Source organism: Elaeis guineensis, chromosome 3, assembly GCF_000442705.2.
Source record: "Elaeis guineensis isolate ETL-2024a chromosome 3, EG11, whole genome shotgun sequence".
Classification (NCBI taxonomy): Eukaryota; Viridiplantae; Streptophyta; class Magnoliopsida; order Arecales; family Arecaceae; genus Elaeis; species Elaeis guineensis.
Window position 1 is genome coordinate 122741107 of NC_025995.2, and position 23859 is coordinate 122764965.

General features: G+C 46.1%; 1 protein-coding gene across 3 annotated transcripts; it reads left to right on the forward strand.

Moving 5' to 3' along the window:
* Window positions 1-9466: 9466 nt before the first annotated feature.
* Window positions 9467-22741, forward strand: LOC105040390 (RNA-binding protein 2). 3 transcript variants are annotated; one of them, XM_073254770.1, is made up of 7 exons: window positions 9467-9630; window positions 18085-18197; window positions 18291-18567; window positions 18659-18720; window positions 21064-21145; window positions 22361-22385; window positions 22505-22735. In XM_073254770.1, exons 1-6 carry the CDS (start codon window positions 9591-9593, stop codon window positions 22366-22368), a joined length of 582 nt encoding a protein of 193 aa, XP_073110871.1. In that variant the 5' UTR covers window positions 9467-9590; the 3' UTR covers window positions 22369-22385; window positions 22505-22735. The 3 variants fall into 3 exon arrangements, with proteins under 3 accessions (XP_073110871.1, XP_073110870.1, XP_073110869.1); XM_073254769.1 differs by having other exon boundaries at window positions 22361-22741; XM_073254768.1 differs by lacking the exons at window positions 22361-22385; window positions 22505-22735 and adding an exon at window positions 21582-22089 and having other exon boundaries at window positions 9468-9630.
* Window positions 22742-23859: the final 1118 nt, after the last annotated feature.

Genomic DNA, 23859 nt, shown 5'->3' on the forward strand with positions numbered 1-23859 from the left:
GGGCATCCAAACTTCCCACGATGATGCTGTTGTTGTCTCGGCAACAATAGCAAACTATGATGTAAAGAGAATTTTTGTAGATAATGAAAGTTCAACAAACGTTTTGTTTTACTCGACCTTTTTTCGGATGCGACTATCAACCAACCGACAAAAGAGGGTCCCTACGCCCTTGATAGGCTTTGCCGGGGACGCCGTCGCGACGGAAGGTGAAATTACCCTGCCCGTGATGGTCGGTACCGAACCACGACGAAGCACGGTTCATTTGACTTTCGCGGTCGTCCAAGTGCCTTCGACCTACAACGCCATACTTGGAAGACCCGGACTAAACGCCCTCAAGGCGATTGTCTCAACATACCATCTCTTGGTTCGGTTTTCGATCAGGAACGGAGTCGGGGAGATGCGCGGAGACCAACAGCTCGCTCGTCGATGCTTCCAGATCTCCGCTCAAAACGACGAGTTGAGGAGCTCCCTGACGATCGACATAGACCAACGGGAGGAGGAAGAACGGGGCTCACCGACCGAGCAGCTCGTGTCGACCCCGATAGCAGAAAACCCCGATCGGAAGGTATGGGTCGGGTCTCAACTACCCGACCCAGAACGGCAACGGTTGACGGAGCTGCTGAAGGCCAACGCCGACATATTTGCTTGGTCGGCAGTAGCTATATCGGGCATCCCCCCGGAGACAATAACCCACCGACTCAACATCGACCCGACGATGAGGCCGGTGAGGCAGAAGAAAAGATCTTTTGCTCCCGAAAGACAGAAGGCCATCGACGAAGAAGTGGACAAGCTGCTCGAGGCGGGCTTCATCAGAGAAGCCGCATATCCCGATTGGCTCGCCAACGTTGTCATGATCAAGAAAGCCAATGGAAAGTGGAGGATTTGTATCGACTACACCGACCTGAATCGGGCCTGTCCAAAAGATAGCTTTCTACTTCCAAAGATCGACCAGCTGGTGGATGCGACGTCCGAATTCCGACTGCTCAGCTTCATGGACGCCTTTGCCGGGTACAACTAGATTCGAATGGCGTCCGAAGACGAGGAGCACACTGCCTTCGTGACCCCCAAGGGCCTCTACTGCTATCGAGTAATGCCCTTCGGGCTGAAGAATGCCGGCGCCACCTACCAACGACTGTCAATAAGGTCTTTAAGGACCAGATTGGGCGCAACATGGAAGTATACGTGGACGACATACTGGTGAAAAGTACGTAGATTCCGGATCATGTCTTGGATCTCGAAGAAACCTTCCGCACTCTACGACAACATCGAATGAAGCTGAATCCGACTAAGTGCGCTTTTGGGGTGACCTCGGGAAAGTTTCTCGGATTCCTCGTCTCACAGTGAGGAATCGAGGCTAACCCTGAGAAAATAAAGGCAATCATCGACATGCGCCATCCGAACACCAAGAAGAAGGTCCAGCAACTGAACGGAAAGATCGTTGCCCTCAGCCGGTTCATCTCTCGATCGGCTGAAAGGTGCCTCCCGTTCTTCAAAACTCTGAGGCAGGCGAAGGGCTTCTCTTGGTCGGATGAGTGCCAACGGGCCTTCGAGGATCTGAAGAGGTACTTGCTTCCCCACCGCTGCTTGTGAAGCCGGAGGTCGGAGAGACCTTGTATCTCTATTTAGCCACCTCCTCTGAGGCGGTCAGTTCGGTGCTCGTTCGAGAAAATGAGAGCCGAACCCATCAGCCTATCTACTATACCAGCAAAGTACTCCACGGCGCTGAAGCTCGATATTCGGAGATGAAAAAGATGATTTTCGCCCTGATCGTCTTCGCACAGCGACTCCGCCCATACTTCCAGGCGCATGCCATTGTGGTTCTCGCCAACCAGCCCCTGAGGGCGATATTGCGCCGACCGGATACATCGGGACGACTGACGAAGTGGGCGATGAAGCTCAGCGAGTTCGACATACAGTACCGACCGCGACCTGCCTTAAAGGCCCAGATCCTGGCCGACTTCATCGTCGAATGCTCGATAGCCGACCAAGGGTCGGAAGGTGTGGACCCGGGATGAGACGCGGTCTCCGAGCCAGACCCGGTCTCCACCTGGGTACTGCACATCGACGGAGCTTCAAACGCTCAGGGGAGCGGGGCTGGGTTCCTGCTCACCAACTCGGATGGGGTAGTCACCGAGTACGCTCTCCGATTCGACTTCAAAGCCTCCAATAACCAAATCGAGTACGAAGCGCTCCTCGCCGGCTTGAGGATGGCAAGGGAGCTTGGGATCGACAGCCTTCGGGCATTCTCCGATTCTCAGCTGATCGTGGGGTAGGTCAAAGGTGAATTCGAGGTGCGAGATCCAGCCATGGCCAAATATCTTCAGAAAGTGAAGGATCTCATAACGTGCCTCGGGTATTTTAAAATTTCTCACATCCCTAGGTCGGAGAACGCCCGGGCCGACGCACTCTCCAGACTGGCGACCTCCGCTTTCGACTCTTTGGGCCGGACGTTCGTGGAGAACCTCGAGCAGCCGAGTGTCGATCGGATCGAAGAAGTGCTACAACTGACAGCTGAACCAAGCTGGATGGATCCGATTGTTCGGTTCCTGACCGACGGGATCAGCCCTGAAGATCCCATGGAGGCCAGGCGGCTCCGATGGTCGGCCTCCCAATATGTGATCATGGAAGACCGACTCTACAAAAGGTCGTTCTCCCTTCTCTTGCTCAGGTGCTTGGGACCGACCGACGCAGATTATGCTCTCCGAGAAGTGCACGAAGGAATCTGTGGGAGTCACTTGGGGGGCAAATCCCTAGCCTACAAAGTCCTGCGACAGGGTTACTACTGGCCCACCATGAGGAAGGACGCGGCTGAGTTGGTCCGGAAGTGCGAACCATGCCAGAAGTACGTCAACGTACAGCACCGACCGGCCAGCCAAATTGCTCCTATTGTCGCTCCATGGCCCTTCGCTCAGTGGGGGGTCGACATTCTCGGTCCTTTCCCTCCAGCATCGGGCCAAAGAAAGTTCATAGTTGTCGCCATCGACTACTTCACCAAGTGGGTGGAGGCCGAGCCCCTGGCGCAGATTACCGAACGGAAGATGGAGGACTTCGTCCAAAAATCTATCATCTTCAGGTTCGGATTGCCGCATACCATTATCACCGACAATGGGCGACAATTCGACAACCAAGACTTCAGAGACTTCTGCGCAAGGTTTCACGTCACGCACCGACTGACTTCAGTCGGGCACCCACAGTCCAATGGCGAGGTCGAGGTGACCAACCGGACCATACTACACGGGCTCAAAACCCGACTAAATGAAGCCAAAGGCCTCTGGGTCGACGAGCTGGGCTCCGTTCTGTGGGCTTACCGAACGACCCCCCACGTTCTGACCGGGGAGTCGCCTTTCAGTTTGGCCTATAGGACGGAGGCGATGATTCCACTCGAGATTGGGCTGCCATCTACCAGGGTCGAGCGGTATCAAGAGCCGGACAACTCTGATTGTCGGAGAGCCGACCTAGACCTCCTCCCCGAACTACGGAACGGTGCTCAACTTCGCATGGCTTTATACCGACAGAAGGTAGCACGATATTACAACGCCAAGGTCAGACCAAAGCTTTTCAGGCCTGGTGACTTAGTCCTGAGAAAGGCAGAAGTCTCGAAGCCCATGGACCAAGGGAAGCTGGCTCCGAACTGGGAAGGGCCTTACATGGTAGCAGACACCTATGGGCCGAGGGCTTACCGACTGGAGACTCTGGAAGGGAAACCCATTCTCCGGACCTGGAATGCCGACAATCTGAAGTTGTATCACCAATGAACTTTGTACTTGTTCATTCGAAATACAAATCCAGTTTCAAATTTCGGAGTTTTAACTCTTCGACTGACGATCGGCGCTCACCAAGAAGGTTGAGTCCCGACGTCCCGACTCGGACTTAGTGTCTGCATGAAACCGACGGCCGACGACGTGTCAGGCGCTCGCAAGGGCCGAACCATCCACGGCGACGGAAGTTGACACTCCTTCTACGGTCGAACTTTCGGGCCAGACTATTGGCTAACTTATCGATTGGGCCTCGACCAAAGAAAGGCGAAATGACTACGCGACCGCCGTCGCAACTTACCAACCGAGCTACGACCGGTCGAAGGATATTCGGCTTGTCACCGTCTATCACACGATGCGATCACAGTCGCATTCATGACTCACCGACCGAGCTACGGCCGGCCGAAAGATATTCGGCTTACCACCGTATATCAAGAGGCGCAGTATGAATACCCGACACAAGGGTATCGGGATCCGACTTATCATCGTTTTCCCGACTAAATGCGCCGGACGACAACCGACTGAACACGTCAGAAGAGACCCGACTGCCAAGCTTTATCCGACGGTCGGTCGGCTTTTGACTCAACGGAAGCGCCCGACTAACAGCCGGGCGAAGGACGCCCGACTTAGGCCCTTGACCATCGAAAGGTCGAGCCAAAGTCGGGACTTGTTCTACCTTCGTGGCGGCACGAATTGCCGAACGTCCTAACTGATCTATATGGGTTAGCGACTTACGCGTTCGGATGCACTCCACGACACATGAAAAGAGAAAAACAAGCAGAGGAAAAAAGTTTAAGTCCAAGACTTCGATTTCATTGAAGATCAAAATGGGCTTTACAAAGTTGGGCCGAAGCCCGAATACAAGCCGGAGCAAAAGCAAAAAAGAAAAACAAAAACCGACTAATCATCGGAGTCGGCCTCCTCCACTGGATAGCGACGGGGGACGGTAGGCGAATCCGCTCTGGCTTCGGCAGTTGGGGCCGCCTGATCTTCAGTAGCCTGCTCTACGTCTTCTTCAGCTTCCGCCCTGGTGGAAAGGCCTTCCGACACTGGTTCGGCCGTCTCCTCCACGGTTGGGGCCTCCGATTCTGGCAGAACTATGCTGCTGAGGTCAATTTTCGGGTACAGGCCTCGAACGGCTTCCCGAGCATCCTCGTACCTGACCCGATACGAAAGGAAGCCGCTCTCCAGAAGCTCTTCTCGATACTCTTCCGAGTCACGGAAGTCTTCGACGGCCCGACCCAAGGCCTCCTTCTCCGACTCTGCTTCGGCCTTCGCGATGTCTGCGTCGGCCTGGGCGATGGACAAGCTTTCTTCGGCCTTGGTAAGATTTTCGAGGCTTACTCGGAGCTGCTCGCGGTCGGCCTCTAGTTCCTTGGCGAAGTTGTCTCGCTCGTGCTGAAGCCGGCGGACGGTTCGGGACTTCTTCTTCGCGTCGTCCCTGGCCGACTGCAGCTCCAACTCCGACGTCGCCAAGGCTGTCTTGAGTCGGGAGACCTCCTCCGTAAGTCGGGAGACCTCCCCCTCAAGTCGGCCCTCCCGGTAGACCGACTGTTGCAGCTGGTCGACCAGGATGACCTTGTCGGCTTCAAGGGCCGCGACCTTGTCCCTCCAAGCCGCGCGCATGTCGCCGAACTTTCGGTATCCGGCCTCTAGCTCGGATATATTGAAGACCAGCTGTGCAAAACAAAGCCAACCGTTAAGGGACCGAACTTACGAAAACTGCATTGAAGGCAAAGAAAAGAGAAACTCACCCGGATTATCATCGGATAAAATGAAGACAGCATGTCGGAGACACGCTGGTTCTTCATCGCATCGATGTCGGCAAGAAGGAGGAGCGCCTGGCACAGTCTCCTGGTCAAGTCATGGTTGGCCAAGCCCGACGCACCTTCGGGGAGTGGGAAGTCGGTCGATCCTCCACCGGCCGACCGTCCTTCGTCGCCCGACGCCATGGGGGCCTTCCCTCGGCCGGACGCCCAGGCCCTGACGTCGGAGATCGACGGCAGGCTTGAGCCCGACCGAGTCTCGACCGACGGCGCGACAGCAGCGGGTGCTGGTCGCTCGGGTTCATGGGCCTCCCCCCGATCCTCCTCTGCCTGCTGGGCGGCCGACGCACCATCTACCGACTCAGCCGCCCTTCTTTCAGGCGAAGCGGCGCCCTCGCCCAATGGTCCCTCGGACGGGACTTCGACAAGCACTGTCGGCGCCGACAGTGCGATGACGGGCTCCGCCCCGACCCAGTCGGTTCGCTCGACGGAGCTGCGTGGGGCCTCTTGGGAGGCCGCGACGGTCCGGCCCCTTGCGCCGGCCTCTTTCGGATGGCGTACTGACGTACGTCGACTGCCGTCAATCGTGATCTCGACGGCATATCTGCAAATAACGACGGACGGTCAGTACCATAAGGAAGAAACAAAAAGAAGAAAAAGGGCAAGAAAAATGAAAAACCGACCTAGACGGGGGATCGGGCTGAGGCCGGCGTCGTACAGGGCCTGCTCGGTGACGAGCTCACTCTGCTTCGGCACCAAGATGTCTTTCAGCTGGTGGAAGTCCTCCCGGTCTTCAGCCTCCACCCGACTGTTCTCGTTCGGCTAAGTTCGGAGATTCCCCCAACGAACAGGGAACCCCCAGGGAGTGGAAGAGGATGCGAAGAAGAACTGGTTCTTCCATCCGTGAATAGACGACGGAAGACCAGTAATGAAGGAGAGCCCCTTCCGAGGAATGAAATACCACCACCCTCGGGCTTTAGGGTGGGGTCGAAGGACGAAGAAAGCTCGGAAGAGGGAGATCCGAGGATCGGTCGGCAAAAGCCGACACAGAAGTGCGAAGCTGACTATCAGCCGAACTGAGTTCGGCGCGAGTTGTGCCGGGCACAGCCCGTAATAGTCAAGAATGTTTCGGACAAACTCCGGAACCGAAAAACGAAGGCCGGCCTGGAGGTCCTCCAAGTAGAAAGCCACCTGGCCCTCGGGCGGGCTGTTAACCCGACCGTCGGCACCAGGGGCGAACAGCCGAAACTACCCCGGGATGCAGTATTGCTCCCGGAGCCGATCGACGTTCGGCCCTGAAAGTGAAGAGACCTCCACCTCCGGGGTCGACCGAGTGTCGTCAGTCGGCTCTCCCGACCGACCACCTCGTGGAGACGTTCTGGCCATGGACTGAAACAAATGGTAGGGAATAAAGAAGAAGAAGATGGTGAAGATGATGATGGCCCTCAGAAGAGGGAGAAGGAACTACTAAGAAGAACGGAAGCGGAGGAGAGTACCTGGGATGAGGAATTACGCGAGCAGAGTCTCGACAGCGAAATGAGGGGGGTAAAAAACTGAATAGGGGCGACCCTGTATATATAGCGCCCCCCGACGGTCGAGATGAAGGCACGACCAATGAGGACTCCCCAGATCTTGCCATGTGGCGTCATCCGGGCCGTCCGTCGGCCCGACGGTTTGACGCACCTACCTTCAGATCGAGCCACGTCACCTCCATCCGCTCCAACGAACCCGTCCCAATGGCCGCGCGCCACGTGGCATAAAGGCCGCGACGTTTCGTATCCCCGAAGGGACGGCGGGAATGGCGGTTCTCCTTCCCGATGGGATGAGACGTCTGACACCGACAGGACGTCTGACACCGACGGGACATCCGACACCTGCAGGACGTCCGACGCCGACATGACACCTGGCGCCGACAGGACGTCTAATGCCAACGGGACGGGACATCTGACACCGACCGGACATCTGACGCCAGCGAATCGCTCGGTATTCATGAGACGCCTGACATCATATCAACCCTCGGTACGGTCGGAACTTGGCACACAGTGAATCCACTCCTTTTCGCTCGACGTTACTGCCCAAACGAAGACATCGGCCAGCGCACCGTCCGACTAAGGAGTGGAGGGGGGCAACTGTTGGGGATTACCGACCGATCCCGCTCATGCCGACTCATAGTCGGGCATACCCAACCGACCGACCAATCGACCGACCGACCGATCGATCGACCGATCGTCGGGCGCCATTACCGACCGATTAACGGCTCTCTACCGACTGCACCAGGGAGTCCGATGGCCGACTCCCGCAACGTGCCCGACTGACCGTCGGAGGGGTCCGAATCTCCACCCGATGCCACTCAGCCGGCCACCGATCTAAGGTCGGTCGACTCCTTCGATCGCCGTACTACTGCCAGAGGCTGTCAGTCCTGACAGCAGCATGCGGCATTACCGCCTAAGGGCATCATCCCGCCTAGGACATTGTCAACCCTAGTGATTTGACAGCCCCACGGCGATGTGACACCTTCACGGCGACTCTGACATTCTACAGTGAATTGATAATTTTCCAATTGTCCGCGCCATTAATGACGGCGCCATGCCGTGCTCCCCTATATATATTGGAGAAGGCAACAGTACTAGGGGCCTTCCAAGAAAACTCTCGGGCTTGCTCCCTTTCTCTCTCTCAATTGGGCTCTCTGTCTTCATTTCACTGTTGCCCAGTCTCCTCTCTGACTTGACCGTCGGAGGGTCCCCGCCGGAGCCGCCTCCGGTCAGTGTGGACTTTCTTTTGCAGGCACTCGTTCCCGGCGACCAGACGACGAGGGGATTGGCCCCAACACTTTCCAATGTGGCGGTCTTCTATTAATCCAAGTTATAAGTTGTGTGAGGAGAATAAAATTATAATGTCCTTGTGTGGTTATTTCAGTAAATGAATTCATGTTCTCATTATAAAAGTGTGTATAAAGTATTTTCAGAAATGGTTTTGATATCATTTGCGCTTTAAAGACAAAGATTTTAAGTTATATAATGATATTGAAAAATAATCTATATCAGGAGATTGTTTCTTTAAGAAAAAGAAGTTTGGAGGACTGCTGAAAATTCTAGTTTACAGATGCAGCACAGACTGATTGGTAGGATCCATTTGCTGATTCCTTCTTGTCAAAATGCCCTTTTGGACTCTTCGCTCAGTTTCTTCCTAAGGTCTAACAAGTTCCGGTCTAGCCTAGTCATATGGCTCAAAGCAGATTATACTAGAGTTTAAGCTGATACAGCAAACTTTCATCTGGGTTCGTCCCTATGTGAACTATAACATCAACATGAGCTATGTGAGATCAGCTGTTGCCTGTGGCTCCTACCCCTTCCGCCAATGGAGGATATATTCTTCATGTCATGGTTAGTCTGTATCAAGTTTTGGGAGATGGATCAGTGTCCTACTAACAGGGACATTACCTGTCCTGGCAGGGTTATTGGAGAGATACAATAGCCTCCAAAGTAATAGAGGAATGCTCATCAGAAGTGCACCAACTTGAAGTCGTTTACCAATATCTATTAGCCGCTGGATTGGACTCCATGCCGCATGCACGCTTGTAAGGGGTGGCGAATCCTGATTTGAACCTGCCAACCTGCTCAAGTCCATCTAAATCAAACGGAGAAGGCCATCCAAATCCTGAGTTGAACCTGCCATGAATTAGTCATTCAAATGATTACCAAGATCTATGACATTCTCTTCTCAATTTTTTCTCTCTCCACCATCTTATTCTACTCGAGAACATATTTCTCGATAATTTATTTTAATTTTCCTGATGTGAATAAGTTTCGCGGGTCGGATGTTATATTAATGAATTGAGGTGGTGGGATGAATATTTCTTCTTTAACGCGACTGCAAATGGATCGGATTTGTACCGAAAAGTCTTTTTGATCCGATCCAAATCCAATCCGACCCAAATACCACCCGAAACGTTCTCGACCTCGGTCCTCGTCCCATGGATAGATGGGTGTCGCCGTATGCGGTGAACGCTGTCAAACCCCAGCCGTGCGTGTGCTTCTCGCTCCTCTCTGGAAAATAGGACGGGCGAGCGATGGCCGATCCCTACTGGAGGTACCCTTCTGCCGAAAGAGGTAACCCACCACCCCGCCCCCCCTCCTCTCTCTCTCTCTCTCTCCCTCCCTTATCCCTCTGTTACGCCCCAATTTTTTGGTTCTATTATTACCTTCTCCTCCCCTGCGCTCAAAGGCACCGGCAAGCCCTCATAGGCCCTACATGTCAATGAACCATCCTGATGGAGTGTAGTGAACTTGGAGATGGAACCCTCACAACGTGCCTTATTGCTTTGCAAAGAGTTAAAAAGATATCATGGCATGTAATGATGCAGTTTTTTAAGAACCCATATACTGCTGCTGCCTGCATATCTAGTCAATTAGATATTAATCGAGTTTGTATTTAGGCAGTGGTCATAATTGCTTTGGTTTCCAGTATTATGATGTGATTTTCCCTTTTATATGACCTCCATAGTGGTTGTAGTAGTTGTGCATGTCAATCCTAATTGCATGGAAGCATGGTTCGATTGAAGCACCCATGGAAAGCATCAAAGTAACTGCCTGGAAATTTATGCGGAAGTCACTGGAAAACATGATTATGTGCACAAGAAGAGCCTAAAGACCGCAACCAAATTTCCCAGCACTTCCCCAAAATTTCATTTTTTTCAAACTAGTATTTAGCACACTGCACGTGAGTCCCCTATGCATGGGATCAAAAAGCAAAAGGTGAAAGAGTGTAAAAATCTTGGGAATAAGAGGAAGAGAGAAAAGAAAAAGAGGGAGGAGCAACTCCTAAAAAGGAATCATGGAACTGAAAGGGAAAAGTATATAGAGAGTTGTTCATGGCTAAAGTCTCTCTCATATAAAAGGTAATTTTGTAAATATATCAGTTTTTTCAAATGGGGGTGGAGTCTTACTTCCCAAGAGTCTCCCCATTATGCAAGTCGTGATGTTTCACCTGTTTCTACAAATGGAGTACTCTTTCTTCACACATTGGTGGCATTACTCCTATCCTGTTTCCATTTTCATCACTCTTTCTAGGTCATTTGCCAAAGTGGAGATTACCATGGGAATTATTATGTTTGAACTGTTGATCTTACTTTCTATGCCAGACAACACCTGTAAATCATTACCCTAGATTACTTTCTAGGAGAGAGTAGGAATTGGCCCATTCCCTCTAGAACCAGAATGGGAACAGGATTCCCCCCCTCCTCTCCCCCCCCCCCCACATCAAAAAAAAAAAAAAGAAAAAAAAAATAGTTGGAATGGGAGTCACTCATTTCTATTCCTATTTCAGATTCCAACTCTCCCCAACCAAATATGTTCTTAAAATTGACTAGATGAATGAGATTGGTTACAATAGTCTCATGCCATATGAGCATTGGAAGGTTTTAGCCAAGGATAATAAGATTTCATCTCTCATTTTGGTGGACACATCATGATGAGAAACATTTTGTGTATGAGACATGACTTATGACCACTGATGCTCTTAAACTTTTTTGCCTTTTTCCTCAATGTTATTTATTGATGCTTAATCTACACTTTTTTGGTACTTTACATTTGATTTTTCTTTTAGATTGTAGATTACATATCAGTAACCATAGTCGTGGTACTTATAGATGAAAGTTTTCATATTTATTTTTCTTAGTTATTGTGATATTTTTATGGTCTTATCATCTTAGTTTTATTAGTAAAATTTAGATAAATGGGCAGGCTCTCTTACTAGTAGTGGTTTGCTGCACCTTTGCTTTCTTTTTCGATGCTCATAGTTTGCTACTAACCTGTTGGGTATCATGCTTCAACTTAGGTTTTATGTATGTAGTTTGATTTTTATCTAGAATCACATAACTGGTTTAACCTCTGTAGAATGGCAATCTAACATTTTATCTGCACTTTTATTGTGATGGCACTCGTACCATTCTGGAGTGCATGATCCTTTTTTTTTTCCTCTTATATTCTAGCAATTTCCTACACTTAGAGGTACAGCTATTATCATTTAAAGAAGAACAATGTGTTCTTTCTAACTGTGTATGGGATGGGAGGGGGGATGTTAGGTAGCGATACGCAGCGGATTATGGTAGTCGCAGGAGAAAGGAAAGAAAAATTGAAAAAATAAAACACACATGCACAAAACAAAACATAAGGAATTTTACGTGGTTCGGAGTCTCTTGCTCCTACGTCCACGGCTGCATAGAATATATATTTTTTCTTTATATAATAGCAAGGGATTTACAGGAGTAAAACAGGAGAAGAAAAATAAGAAAAAATCTCTCTTTGCAAGTGGTGCCTCCTAGAAGAAAATCCTTCCTCTAGCCTTGCACGCCTCCTCTTCTTTCTCTTGGAAGAAACCTTTCTTCTCTCTCTTGTGAACACCTCTCTTCTCTCTTGGAAGACCTCACACACACCCCTTACAAAAGCACTCAAGAACCCGTCTCAAGCTCTCTTAGTTTTCTCCTAGAAACTCTCTGTCGCATTACACAAAAGCTGTCTGCCCATGGGCCTTTTTAAAGGCCCAAATCCGCATTCAGATCGGAGTAACCTTTCGATTAAAACTTAAAACAGCCTCCAGCCATCGGATCAATAACCTGATGAACCCATGCCGTCGGATCGTGCGCTCGGTCCACGAAAATACCTATGGACCGTGAGAAATAGGTGGGAAATGCCCTTTGGTCCATCATGGACCACGAGAAACGGTGGGGAAACCGATTGCCGATCCATGCGGCCTCCCATGGACCGCGCTTTCCTTACTGATGTGGTGGACCTCGGTACGCCATGCCCGTCTGGGCCGGCCCGCGCAACGCTCGTGCATGCTCGTGCTGGCCGCGTGCGTGCCTGGGCCGAGCGTTGTTGCTTGCTGCTGTTCTTGTGGGTCGGGCCATGGCCTACTGATGGTCGGGCCATGGCCTACTGATGGCCAGGCCCTCCTGCAGGCCTCCGCTTCGCTGTGAAGTCTTTTTTAGGCTTTTTTGGGTCTTGTTTATGTCCAGTTTGGGTGGATTAGGCTCCACCACCCAACAACTCTTCTACTTGGAGACTAAGACACCCAGAACTTGCATCCATCTGAAATAGAAAAACAATCTTTCAAAATATAAATTAGTATTCTATGCGACACCTCCATTCAACTAGTTTCAGAGGTCAATTGAGGCCGTACACAGCCTCAGTTTCTCTAAAGTGACTATCTTGGTTAGCATGTCAGTTGAATTCTTTAAGCCCTATATTTTCTCCAGTGACAAGCTTCTAGCTTCAAGCAATACCCTGATAAAGTGATATCTTCGCTGTGTGTGCTTTTTTTTCGCATGGAACATGGATTTTTTGTAAGATGAATAGCACTCTGACCGTCACTGAATATTACGCTACAACTCTGCTCTCTATCCAGTCCTTTCAGTAAATTCTGCAGCCAAATCATCTCCTTGCTGGCTTCTGTGATTGCAACATACTCTGCCTCCATGGTAGAAAGAGCCACGATCTTTTGCAGTGGTGAAATCCAGCTCACTGCTGTCCGTCAATGATAAAAGGATATCCTGTCGTGCTCCTCCTGGTGTCGGCATCACTACCTAAGTCTGCATCCACGAATCCCTATAGTGTTTGACTGTCCCTCCTATAGCATAAGCCGACGTCTTTGGTATCTTTCAAGTATCTCAGGATCCACTTGACAATTTTTCAATGTTGCTCATCCGGATTGGTCATGTACCTGCTCACAGCTCTTACTGTATGTGCAATGTCAGGTCTCGTGCAAACCATCGCATACATCAAGTTGCCAACCACTGAAGCATAAAAATCCTTACCATTCTCTTCAGCTCATCATCGTTCTTGGGTGATTGTTCCTTTGAAAGTTTGAAATGACTGACCAAAGGTGTCTTCACAGGCTTTGCATTTGTCATGTTGAACCTGTCCAGCGCCTTTTCGATGTAGCTAACTTGAATCAGCTTTAGCATGCCTGCCACTGTCTCTTTCAATTCTCAACCCAAGTATCTGTTTTGCTGCGCCCATATCTTTCATTGCAAACTCTCTTGATAGCTTCTTTTTCATCTTTCAATCTCTCGCATGTTCGTTCGGCTATCAGCGTGTCATTAACATATAAGAGCAAGATAATAAAACTATCATCGAGTATCCTGTAATAACAGCAATGATTCTCCTGGCATCTTGCAAAATTATTGTTAGTCATGAATCCATCAAATTTTTTGTACCATAATCTAGGAGCCTGTTTCAAACTATACAAGCTCTTTCTCAACTTACATACAAGATCTTCTTTATCAAGAACTATAAAGTCAATAGGCTGCTGCATATATATGTCCTCATCTATCTCACCATGTAGAAAGCAGTAGTAATATCTAACTGTTCTAAGTATAAATTTTTAGCTGCTACTATACTTAGAATCACTCTAATAGTAGAGAGCTTAGTAATAGGAGAAAAAATTTCAATGGAGTCGATACCTTTTTTCTATTGGAAGCTTTTAACAACTAACCTGGCCTTGTACCTCTTACTACTATCATGCTCTTCTTTGATCGTGTAAACCCACTTGTTGTGTAGAGCTTTCTTTCCTTCCGATAGTGTACTGAGCTCTCAAGTCTGATTCTTCTTCAAAGACTGCATGTCTCTTTCATTGCCAGCTCCCACTTGACTGAATCTTTGCTCTCCACAGCTTCTTCGTAGCATTCGAGTTTACCGTCATTTGTCAACAACAAATAATGAAGAGAAGGTGAGTACTTTTCTGGTGGTCTTGAGATTCTTGTGGATCTCTGTAGCTGAGGTGTCTCTGGCTTGGTTCAGGATCTTCATTAGCTCCTTTGGCAATATCATCCTTTGTGATACCTTTCAACTCGATCTATTCTTTCTCCTCAATTGACCGTCTGCACTGTCAGGAACATCCTTGTCTTTGTAGAGGCTTCTTTCATTGAAAGATCATGTCAATTTTCTGTTTGCTTGCTCCGGAACTTGTAGCTGAATTCATCAGTGCCATACCTAATGAAGAAGACTTTTGTGATTTCGTATCGAGCTTGTCTCTCCTTTCAGCATTAACAAGTACATAAGAGACACAGCCGAAGACCTTCAGGTGAGATAAATTCACTGACTTTCTTGTCCACTCTTCTTCTGGTAGCTTGTTATCAATAGGAACTGAGGGACCTCTATTTAATAGGTAGGCAACAGTGCTAATTGCCTCAGCCCAGAACATCTTGGGCAAACCAGCATGAATCCTCATGCTCCTGGCTCTCTCATTCAAGGTTTGGTTCGTACGCTCAGTTATTCCGTTTTATTGTGGCGTGCTTGGAATGGTCTTCTCCATCTTGATTCTACTTGCTGTGTAGAACTCCTTGAACTCGGTGCTGTCATATTCGCCTTCATTGTCTGATCTCAAGCACTTAAGTTTCTCATCAGACTCGTTCTCATCAGACTCTTTCAATTCTTGAAAGTAGAAAATACATCAGATTTATTTTTCAAAAAATAAATCCACACCTTTCTGATGGAATTATGATGAACGTCACATAGTATCGTGAGTCTACAAGGGATGTGACTAGAGAGGGACCCCACACGTCTGTGTACAAGCTCCAACTTTCTTGCCTTTGGTGTTTTGCCAATCTTGGAGAAACTGACTTTCTTCTGCTTCTCAAGAAATAATACTCGCAGAGACCAACATTAAGAGACTTTAGATCTGTCAGTTTGCCCTTTTTCAACAGTACTTGCATTTTTTTCTCGCTCATATGATTCAGTCTGCAATGCCATAACTTTGAATCTGCCAGTACCAGTGCCATTGAATCTCTAATATTACTCATCATGTAGAGGGTACCCATCTTGCTTCCTTATGCTACCATCATAACACCTTTGGTGATCTTCCAAGAGCCACCAACAAAAGTCGTAATGTACCTCTTAGTATCCAACTGCCCAACTGAAATCAAATTCTTCTTTAGACTTGGGACATGTTTGACATTCTTGAGCTTCCATACCGACTGGTTCGGCATCTTTATATGCACATCTCCTTTCCTCACAATATTTAACGGCTCATCATCAGCAAGATAAATCTTTTCAAAATTTTCAGCAGTGTAATTCAGCATACACTCTTTTTGTGAGGTGGAATGAAACGAAGCTCCGGAGTCTAGGATCCATGACTCCATTGGACTGTCCACGCTGAGGACCAAAGCATCAGCAGTTGCCTCTGTTGCTGTATTGATGGATTTTTCGTGCTGTCCTTTATCCTTTCTTGCCCAGCAATTCTTCCTGGTGTGTCCTTTCTTACCGCAGTGCCAACAGCCATCACTTTTCGGTCTTGATTGGCTCCTCTGTTTAGACTTGGATCTTCTACGGTCTTTGTTGCATTGTGTAGTCCTTTTTTGTCTTCTTGAGTAACCAAGGCAGAACCAAAGTTTTTTTTGGATTCTTTTCTTCTGATATCTTCACTGAGAATCAGGTTTCGGATCTCTTCAAATTTCAGCTTGCTTGAGCCACAAGAACTATTCATTGCTGTCACAGTAGCACCCTAACTCTCGGGCAAAAAAGACAGTAAAATTAAAGTACGAATTTCATCCTTAAAACTAATATCAACAGAGCTTAATTGACTAGTAATCAGATTGAATTCATTGATGTGATCAGTAACAGACGCACCTTCAAGTATTTTCAAATTGAATAGACGACACATAAAGTATACCTTGTTGGAGGTTGAAGGCTTTTCATACATGTTAGACAGAGCCTTCATCAAATCAGCCGTCGTCTTTTCCTCCACAATGTTGAACGCGACGTTCCTGGCCAACGTCAAACGGATGCTTCCCAAAGCCTGGCAGTCCAGTAAATCCCAATTTGCTTGGGATATGTCTTCGGGTTTCTTTCCTCTAAGAGATAGATGAAGCCTCTTTTGATACAAATAATCCTTAATCTGCATCTTCCGAAAATCAAAATTTTTTCCATCGAACTTGTCGATTTTGACCTTTCTTTCGTCTCCTGCCATTGCTCCCAGTCTTTCCCTCAAATTGGACTCTGATAGCAGTTGTTGGACCTTAGCCCCTAACCAACTTTCCAAAAGATAATTGCCTGGGGGAAGATGGGCTTTATTAGTCTTTATTAACCACATAGAATCCTTGCAACCCTGAGTTGATCCGTATCAAGCCAGATCACCCTATGCGGCAGGCTGGGTGGTCAGTCCCATTTAATTTTTACCAACCTACAAGACTTGTTGCCACATCATCAACCACCCTCCGACTATCATCAGCCACCCTCCTGCTGGCAACCCCTCCCTGGGTCCTATCGGATGTGCGCTGGCACATGGCCAACAATCTTCCCCCTTAACGACACTCAGGGGGTCTGTCAGATTTCGAATTTGCAACCTCGCTCTGATATCAGTTGTTAGGTAGCGATATGTAGCGGATTACGATAGTCGCAGGAGAAAGAAAAGAAAAACTAAAAAAATAAAACACAAGTACAAAATAAAACACAAGAAATTTTACGTGATTCGGAGTCTCTTGCTTCTACATCCACGGTCGTACAGAATATATGTTTTTCCTTTATATAACAGCAAAGGATTTACAAGAGTAAAACAGGAGAAAAATAAGAAAAAACCTCTCAAGTGGTGCCTCCTAGAAGAAAACCCTTCCTCTATTCTTGCACACCTCCTTTTCTTCTCTTTTGGAAGAAATCTTTCTTCTCTCTCTTGTGAACACCTCTCTTCTCTCTTCGAAGACCTCACACACACCCCTTACAAAAGCACTCAAGAATCCATCTCAAGTTCTATCAATTTTCTCCCAAAAACTCTCTGCCACATTACACAAAAGCTGTGTCTGCCCGCAGGCTTTTTAAAGGCCTAGATCCACATTCAGATCAGAGCAACCTCTCTGATTAAAACTCAAAACAGCCTCCAACCGTCGGATCAATGCCCTGATGAACCTATGCTGTCGGATCGCACATTCGGTCCGCGAAAATACCCATGGACCATGAGAAATGGGCGGGAAACGCCCTTTGGTCCATCATGGACCGCGAAAAATGGTGGGGAAACTGGTTGCTGGTCATGCGGCCTCCCATGGACCGCGCTCTCCTTACTGATGCGATGGACCTCTATATGGCGTGCCTTACCTAGGCCGGCTAGCGAGCGCTCGCAAGCGCCCGTGCTAGGCCTGCCTGCGCGCTGGGTCGTCTGCTCGCTGGGCCATGCGCGTGCCTGGGCCGCGCACTGCGGCCTGCTGCTGTTCCTGCTGGTCGGGCCGTGGCCTGTTGATGGCCAAGCCCTCCTGCAGGCCTCCTCTTTGCTATAAAGTCTTTTCTGGGCTTCTTTGGGTCTTGTTTATATCCAGTTTGGGTGGATTAGGCTCCACCACCCAACAAAGGGGAGAGACAGAGAGCGAGAACCACGGAAGTGATAGTAATTGCCAATATTCTAGGAAACTTCTAATGTACCAACATGCAGGATTGGCATGTCTGGTACCTTATAACTTTGTTGGTTATGTATGGGACATTCTTGTCCAGCTACTATCTGCTTAAGGCAATACCACTGATATATTTTTGGTTTCAAGCTTCTGGCTTCTCTTCATTGATTTGTTGCTGTTTATAAAACAGATCCAAGAGCTGCTTTTTCTAGTCATCTTCCATCCGATGGTTCTTCTGGAATATCTAATCACATGTGGAGTGCTAGTGATCCAAGGGGCACATCAGATTTTTTGCGGAGTGATGTAAGAATTCGCATAAAAGTGGTTTAAGAAATATTTGAAACTTGAGTTACAGTATCCTTACTGATATCCATGATATGTGGTGGCTGTATTCAGAAATTACCAATACATTCTGGAGGTTATGGTTCAGATGATATTGCTGGAATTGGAACTCATCGTACAGCTGGACTTGGTAGTTTGGCTGCTGGAGCTACTGTAGGAGGATATACTCCATTAGAAGACCTGGTCTTAGCAAAAAGAGATGCATTAGACATCAAGCCTGACGTGGACATACCCAATCCTTTGATAAAATCTGATGGTCCATCTGCAGATCAATCTAACATCCTTTTTGTTGATGGTCTTCCTACCGATTGTACACGAAGAGAAGTGGCTCGTATCCTTGTGGCTGAGACTCAATGGCATTGCCTTCTGACATGATTTCTCTTTGATTCTTCTCTTGTAATCCTTAATATTGTTCCCAAAAGATCTTTTCCGCCCTTTTATTGGTTTCAAGGATATCAGAGTTGTGCACAAGGAGCCTAGACGTGTAAGTATATTGATCCGATCAGTTTCTTAGTTTTGAAAAATTTTGAACTCTATGAAATAATTATTGACATTTGAAATTATAATTTGTTGGTTCTTATGCTTGTTATTCTTTATGCTTATTACAATCATGGCATTTTTAGTGCTTGCTGATATTTAGTATTTATTTGCCTGTGATTGATGTGCTTATTTATTTGTGGCAGCACTTTTTTGTCCAATGAGTTACAGCACAGTGCTCAATTCGGTGTTGTCTTTACAGGGCTTGTTTTGCTACTAGTCCTAATGAAGGCCAGGTCCTTCAAAACGGAATCATTAAATTGTTTTTACCGGATCCATTAAATTCTCCTTTCTTTGTCCCCTTTCTTTCCTGCCTTTTCAACTGAATCTAATGACCTGTCATAGGAGGCACTTTTATATGCATATTTCATACTGTTTGGAAAACTAATTTGATTGTATTTTTAGCCCCTGAAAACTTTGTGGTCACAACCATGGTTTCATGGCTAAGCCATGGCTATGCCCTGAAAAGTTTTCACATTAATACCTGTTTGGTGTCAAAATTGCAATTTTCTTCTTATCTAAATATTGTGCTGATATATTCTACCTGGTAATTTATATAGGTTAAAAATGTATAATATTTTACCTATGGCTACCGGTGTTCTACTCGTATCTCTTTTTCCCTCTATCATGATATGTCTCAAGAAAAATTGAAATTAAAAACTGGTACAAGATTTACCTCCTAATCGTTTCCAGCCTTCCTTTTTATTCAGATTTTTGTCATCAAAGTGATGATGGTCATAGGTGGTTAATAAATGCAATTGCTGCTGCTAGGCCAGCTCTTTCTTTTCATTTTGGCTGAGATCTTGGTTTGTGTCAATATCGAGTGAACCCCGATTAGAGACATTCAAAATCTACTTCTCTATTTCCTTGGCCAATACAAAGTGATGATTTCTAATGGTGTCTTTTTTACTTCCTTGAATTGATATTTTAATTGATTGACTCAATAATACATGCTTTAAAATTATTGCTAATCCTGGATTTACCATATCGCCCGTGATTTTGATATCTCGGTCCTAAATGGCTACTGAGGTCTCCCAAAATGTCTGACCTTTCCAAGTATCCCCACCTTCCATTGTAGTTGAGATAATTTGAGATGTAGGTTCATCTTGATCTTGTTCGCGGACCAAGATGATAGGTTTCTCGGTTTTCCAAAACCTTCCTCTTTCCCTTCTGGGTATCACTTGGTACCCTTCACAAGATGAACTTGTTTTTGTGGCCATCAGATCTAAATGTGGCGCTAGCCTATCTTGCTGGAAAGGAGTTTCTGTTTCATTATTGGATTGAAGTGATCTAGCTTTTATCCCCTTAAATAATATATATACTTTCTGGTTATCCTCTATTGATAAAGTGCTGGCCATCATGCTCTAACCTCATCATAGGTCTTCATATGGGCCCAAAGGTACTTTTAGATGTTATAGCTAACTCATGTTGATAAATGAGTTAACCCATGTTGTCTTTTGAGTCTTCAGGTCAGCTCGGCTATATCAATTCAAGCCCAGCTGAGGCTACAGCGAACCTCAGCTGTACATGTTCAAATTTAGGTCACTTTTAAACAAGCGAAGCCAAGCATCTAGTTTTTCCCCCCTACCCAGCCACAATTTGTCTCAGCTCTTTGATTCACTGAGCATTAAGTTTACATGTTGCCTTATGCTGAAGTTATGCCCATTTCATGTTATGGTGGACCTTTGAAGGTTGTTTATTCTAGAAACACAGTACGTAATAACGCAATTGTCTGGATGTGTCGGTTTGTGAATTTGAAAAATGCTCTCTTTTATTGTCAATTGCTGCTTGTTTTTCCTGTGTCTATGTTTTTGGTCTCTGTGTTTGTTGGTATTTTCTGTTTAGTTGTTATACTTGTTTGTAAACTTTACCAAAGAAAAAGAAAAAAAACAGTTGAGCTGCTTGTCTAGATCATATTTTTGGGTCATATGAATATTCTTGTTATCCCTTTTAGGTTCTGTATTGATACCAGTTTAATAATGTAGATGGTCTAACATTTCTTAAATTGGTACATTTACAAATCGAGAAGATTTCATCTAGAATGCTCTGTTCTTTCTCAGATTTCATAGCTTGACTACGAGTTGTTCTTTGAGTGGTACATCAGTAATTGCAAATGGTGCTCATGAAAATTCGATGCTGTCAGTTTTGGAATGTTAGGACATTCAAGTTTGACATAAACCTATGATAATTGTCTGTTCTATTTGAATTTTCTTTCAAACTTATTAACTTAAATGTTTGAGTTCTACTGCCAACAAGTCTACTCATAGTTTGTGGAACTGCTTTCTTGCAGACTGGGGATAAGGCTCATGTCCTGTGCTTTGTGGAGTTTAATGATTCCAAATGTGCTTTGACTGCTCTAGAAGCTCTTCAAGGTGTTTTTTTCATAGGATGACTTGCTGAACTTTCATATACTGCTTTATTTGCTTGGGCGCTCTAAATATTTCCACAACATTTCCTGTTTTAGTATTTTGGAAAGTGTTCATGAATAAGACTTCTCTTTTCTTTCCCCTCTAAAAATTTTGATCTTTCGTAAACATCAGTTATAAAATGTACTTGCATGGAAAATCATACCAGTTTTTTTTTTTTTTTTTTTTGGTGAAGAAAAATTTAACCTGTGAGTATTTTTTTGCTGCTGTTTCTTTACTGCTATTAGATGATTTTTATGAACTTATGTTGGATGTAACATTTTTTGGATAAACATAAAAGAGTGATGCAAACATACTTCCTGTATGTGGACATACCATGAGCTGGCAACTCCATATTCTATTTCAACACCACCAACTAATCACCTGGTTGGGCTTCCTGCAGAATATAAATTTGATGACAAGAAACCAGATTCACCAGTCTTAAAGATCCAATTTGCGAAATTCCCTTTCCGTCCATCGTGTGTACGTGATGATCGGAGACATGGAAGTGCACACTGAGCCATTCTATGTGGCCCAAAATGGTGGGGCATCCTCAAAACGTGTTACGGATGGCTATGCTTAGAATGTGCCCTTTACCATGTGGAGACATCTATACAGTGAGCTGTTATGCTGGGGCAGTCATCAGTCAGCTCACCAGTATAGAACCAGTGAATTCATGCATTTATTGTGATGACCATGTAGATGTGTCAACGTGCAGGATATATTACACTTGAGAAGTTCCTTCTCGTTGACAATGTATTCATGTCGGTTAGGTCAAAGAGCAATAAGAATGTTTTCCTAAGTAGTTGCTTTTTCTTTGTTTTTTCTGCTCGTACCATTGTTGTGATAGTTGGGTTGAAATGGCACATGATATTGGGGTAGACTAATTTAATGCTGGAATTTTGCAAAAAGACTGATTCATTGTTGGTTTTTGTGCCTGCTAGCGAACCCCAACTAGTTTGGGGTTAAGGTTTTGCTGATTTGATCAAGTTTTTGTGCATATTAGTTTTAAACGTTGGAAGGTGGTCAAAAAAATTTTGATGTCTGAAGATTATTTGAGATTTAATACACTTTCTGGTCTCCCCTGCATTATGCTGGTCATTCAACTTCAAAAACTATTAGTCAAGCAGTAACTGGAAAGCACAGGTATCTGGGCTGGTGAATTTGTGATTTATTTTGCAGGTGGCTGACCAAGATAACGTGGAATGTGCGTGCTGCAGGAAGTTTGTTGGATTGTCTTAATTTCTGTTGGTGAATTCTAAATGCACCAGACTTCAATCAGTTCTTCAAAGAATGACCAAAATTTTTGTTGCTTTGCTTTAGCAGGTTATCGATTACCAGAAGTAATTTGAACGATTGCCAGGTTGTTTTTTGGTCACCAGAAAAATATTTACAAAGCATCATTAGAGAGTTTATCCTTTTAAAATTATGAGGGCTTAGTAGTTAAAATTGTTGAGGCCTATCTGAGGCTTAAATTCTTTCCCATTTATGACTGGATTTGCTATTCATAACATCACACTGTAATTGTCAGAAACCTTTGGTTTGACAGTATGTGGTAGAAAGATTGATTGGATAATAAATCAAATATTATCACTGGATTGTGAATTAGTTACAGGAGAACCCTTGGTTTCTTAATGTGACCATGAAACCTGCTAGTATTGAATTTCACGAAACAAATAAAAAGAAAAAAAAAAATTGCTTACCCAGACTGATATGGAGAGACTGAAATAAAACAAAAAGAAAAATCATCCATCTATATTTTATGCAAATTAACACCATAACACAAGTAGCGGGCGGCAGCCGGCAAGAAAATTTTATATATTAATCCTTGTCTCCTTAAACCCAGTATAAAATAATTCAAATTTTATTCAGTAAAAGGGTTTCATAACTTTTTTTTGGTGACAATCCCGTTGAAACTTTCTCAATCACCAAAAAAACCTTGTGTTAGAGTGAATTAATCAATAATCACGTCTTAAACCTTAGAAGAATTTGCCATTCAAAGTTCCATTCAGATTTACGATCACTTCCACCCAGAAAGAATTCATCAGAAAAGGGCTAGACCTAGAGAACCGAAATAACACCATAAATAAACTACAATAACATGCATCATTGAGATCAAGAACCACAGCTAATGAATGCCAAATGAGAAGGAGCTACATTTTTTTCTTTTTTTGGTAAGAAGAAGGAGCTACATTCAGCGGTTGAAGAAAATACCAAATAATCAAGTCTCTGATCTTAATCCCAGAACCCGTCACCCAAGAACAACGGCTGCATGCCCAAGAACACGTGTGCCCAAGTAAAGAAAAATTCGAAAACGAGAGAGCTGCATGATCAAGAGAGCCTCCATCATTCACCGTCCATCCTCCAGCGTCTCCTCCTCCTCCTAATCTTCCTCCAGCGTCTCCTCGTCCTCCTCCTCCTTTCCTTTCCTTTCTCCTCTATCTTTATCCCTTCCTTGACCTCCTCCATCTTTTTCTTTCCTTTATCCTCCAGCTTGAGCCTTTCTGACATCTCCCCCTCCAGTCGTCTCACATCTTCGCGCAGCTTCTCCTCGAGATTCAGCCCTGCATGGCTGCTACTTTCCGGAGGTCCGATCCATCCTCCCTTCGAAATGATCTCCTCCCACCTCGTCGTCTGCGGTTCTTGCACGAGGAGCTGCCGCAACCCCATCTCCGGCGACC

What these genes read in the sequence shown, in the direction of transcription:
- LOC105040390 (XM_073254768.1), top strand. Translation starts at nt 9,591, where the DNA reads ATGGCCGATCCCTACTGGAGGTACCCTTCTGCCGAAAGAG. An exon ending in GTACCCTTCTGCCGAAAGAG is followed by an intron (nt 9,631 to 18,084) that starts GTAACCCACCAC and finishes TTTATAAAACAG; the next exon opens with ATCCAAGAGCTGCTTTTTCT. An exon ending in CAGATTTTTTGCGGAGTGAT is followed by an intron (nt 18,198 to 18,290) that starts GTAAGAATTCGC and finishes GGCTGTATTCAG; the next exon opens with AAATTACCAATACATTCTGG.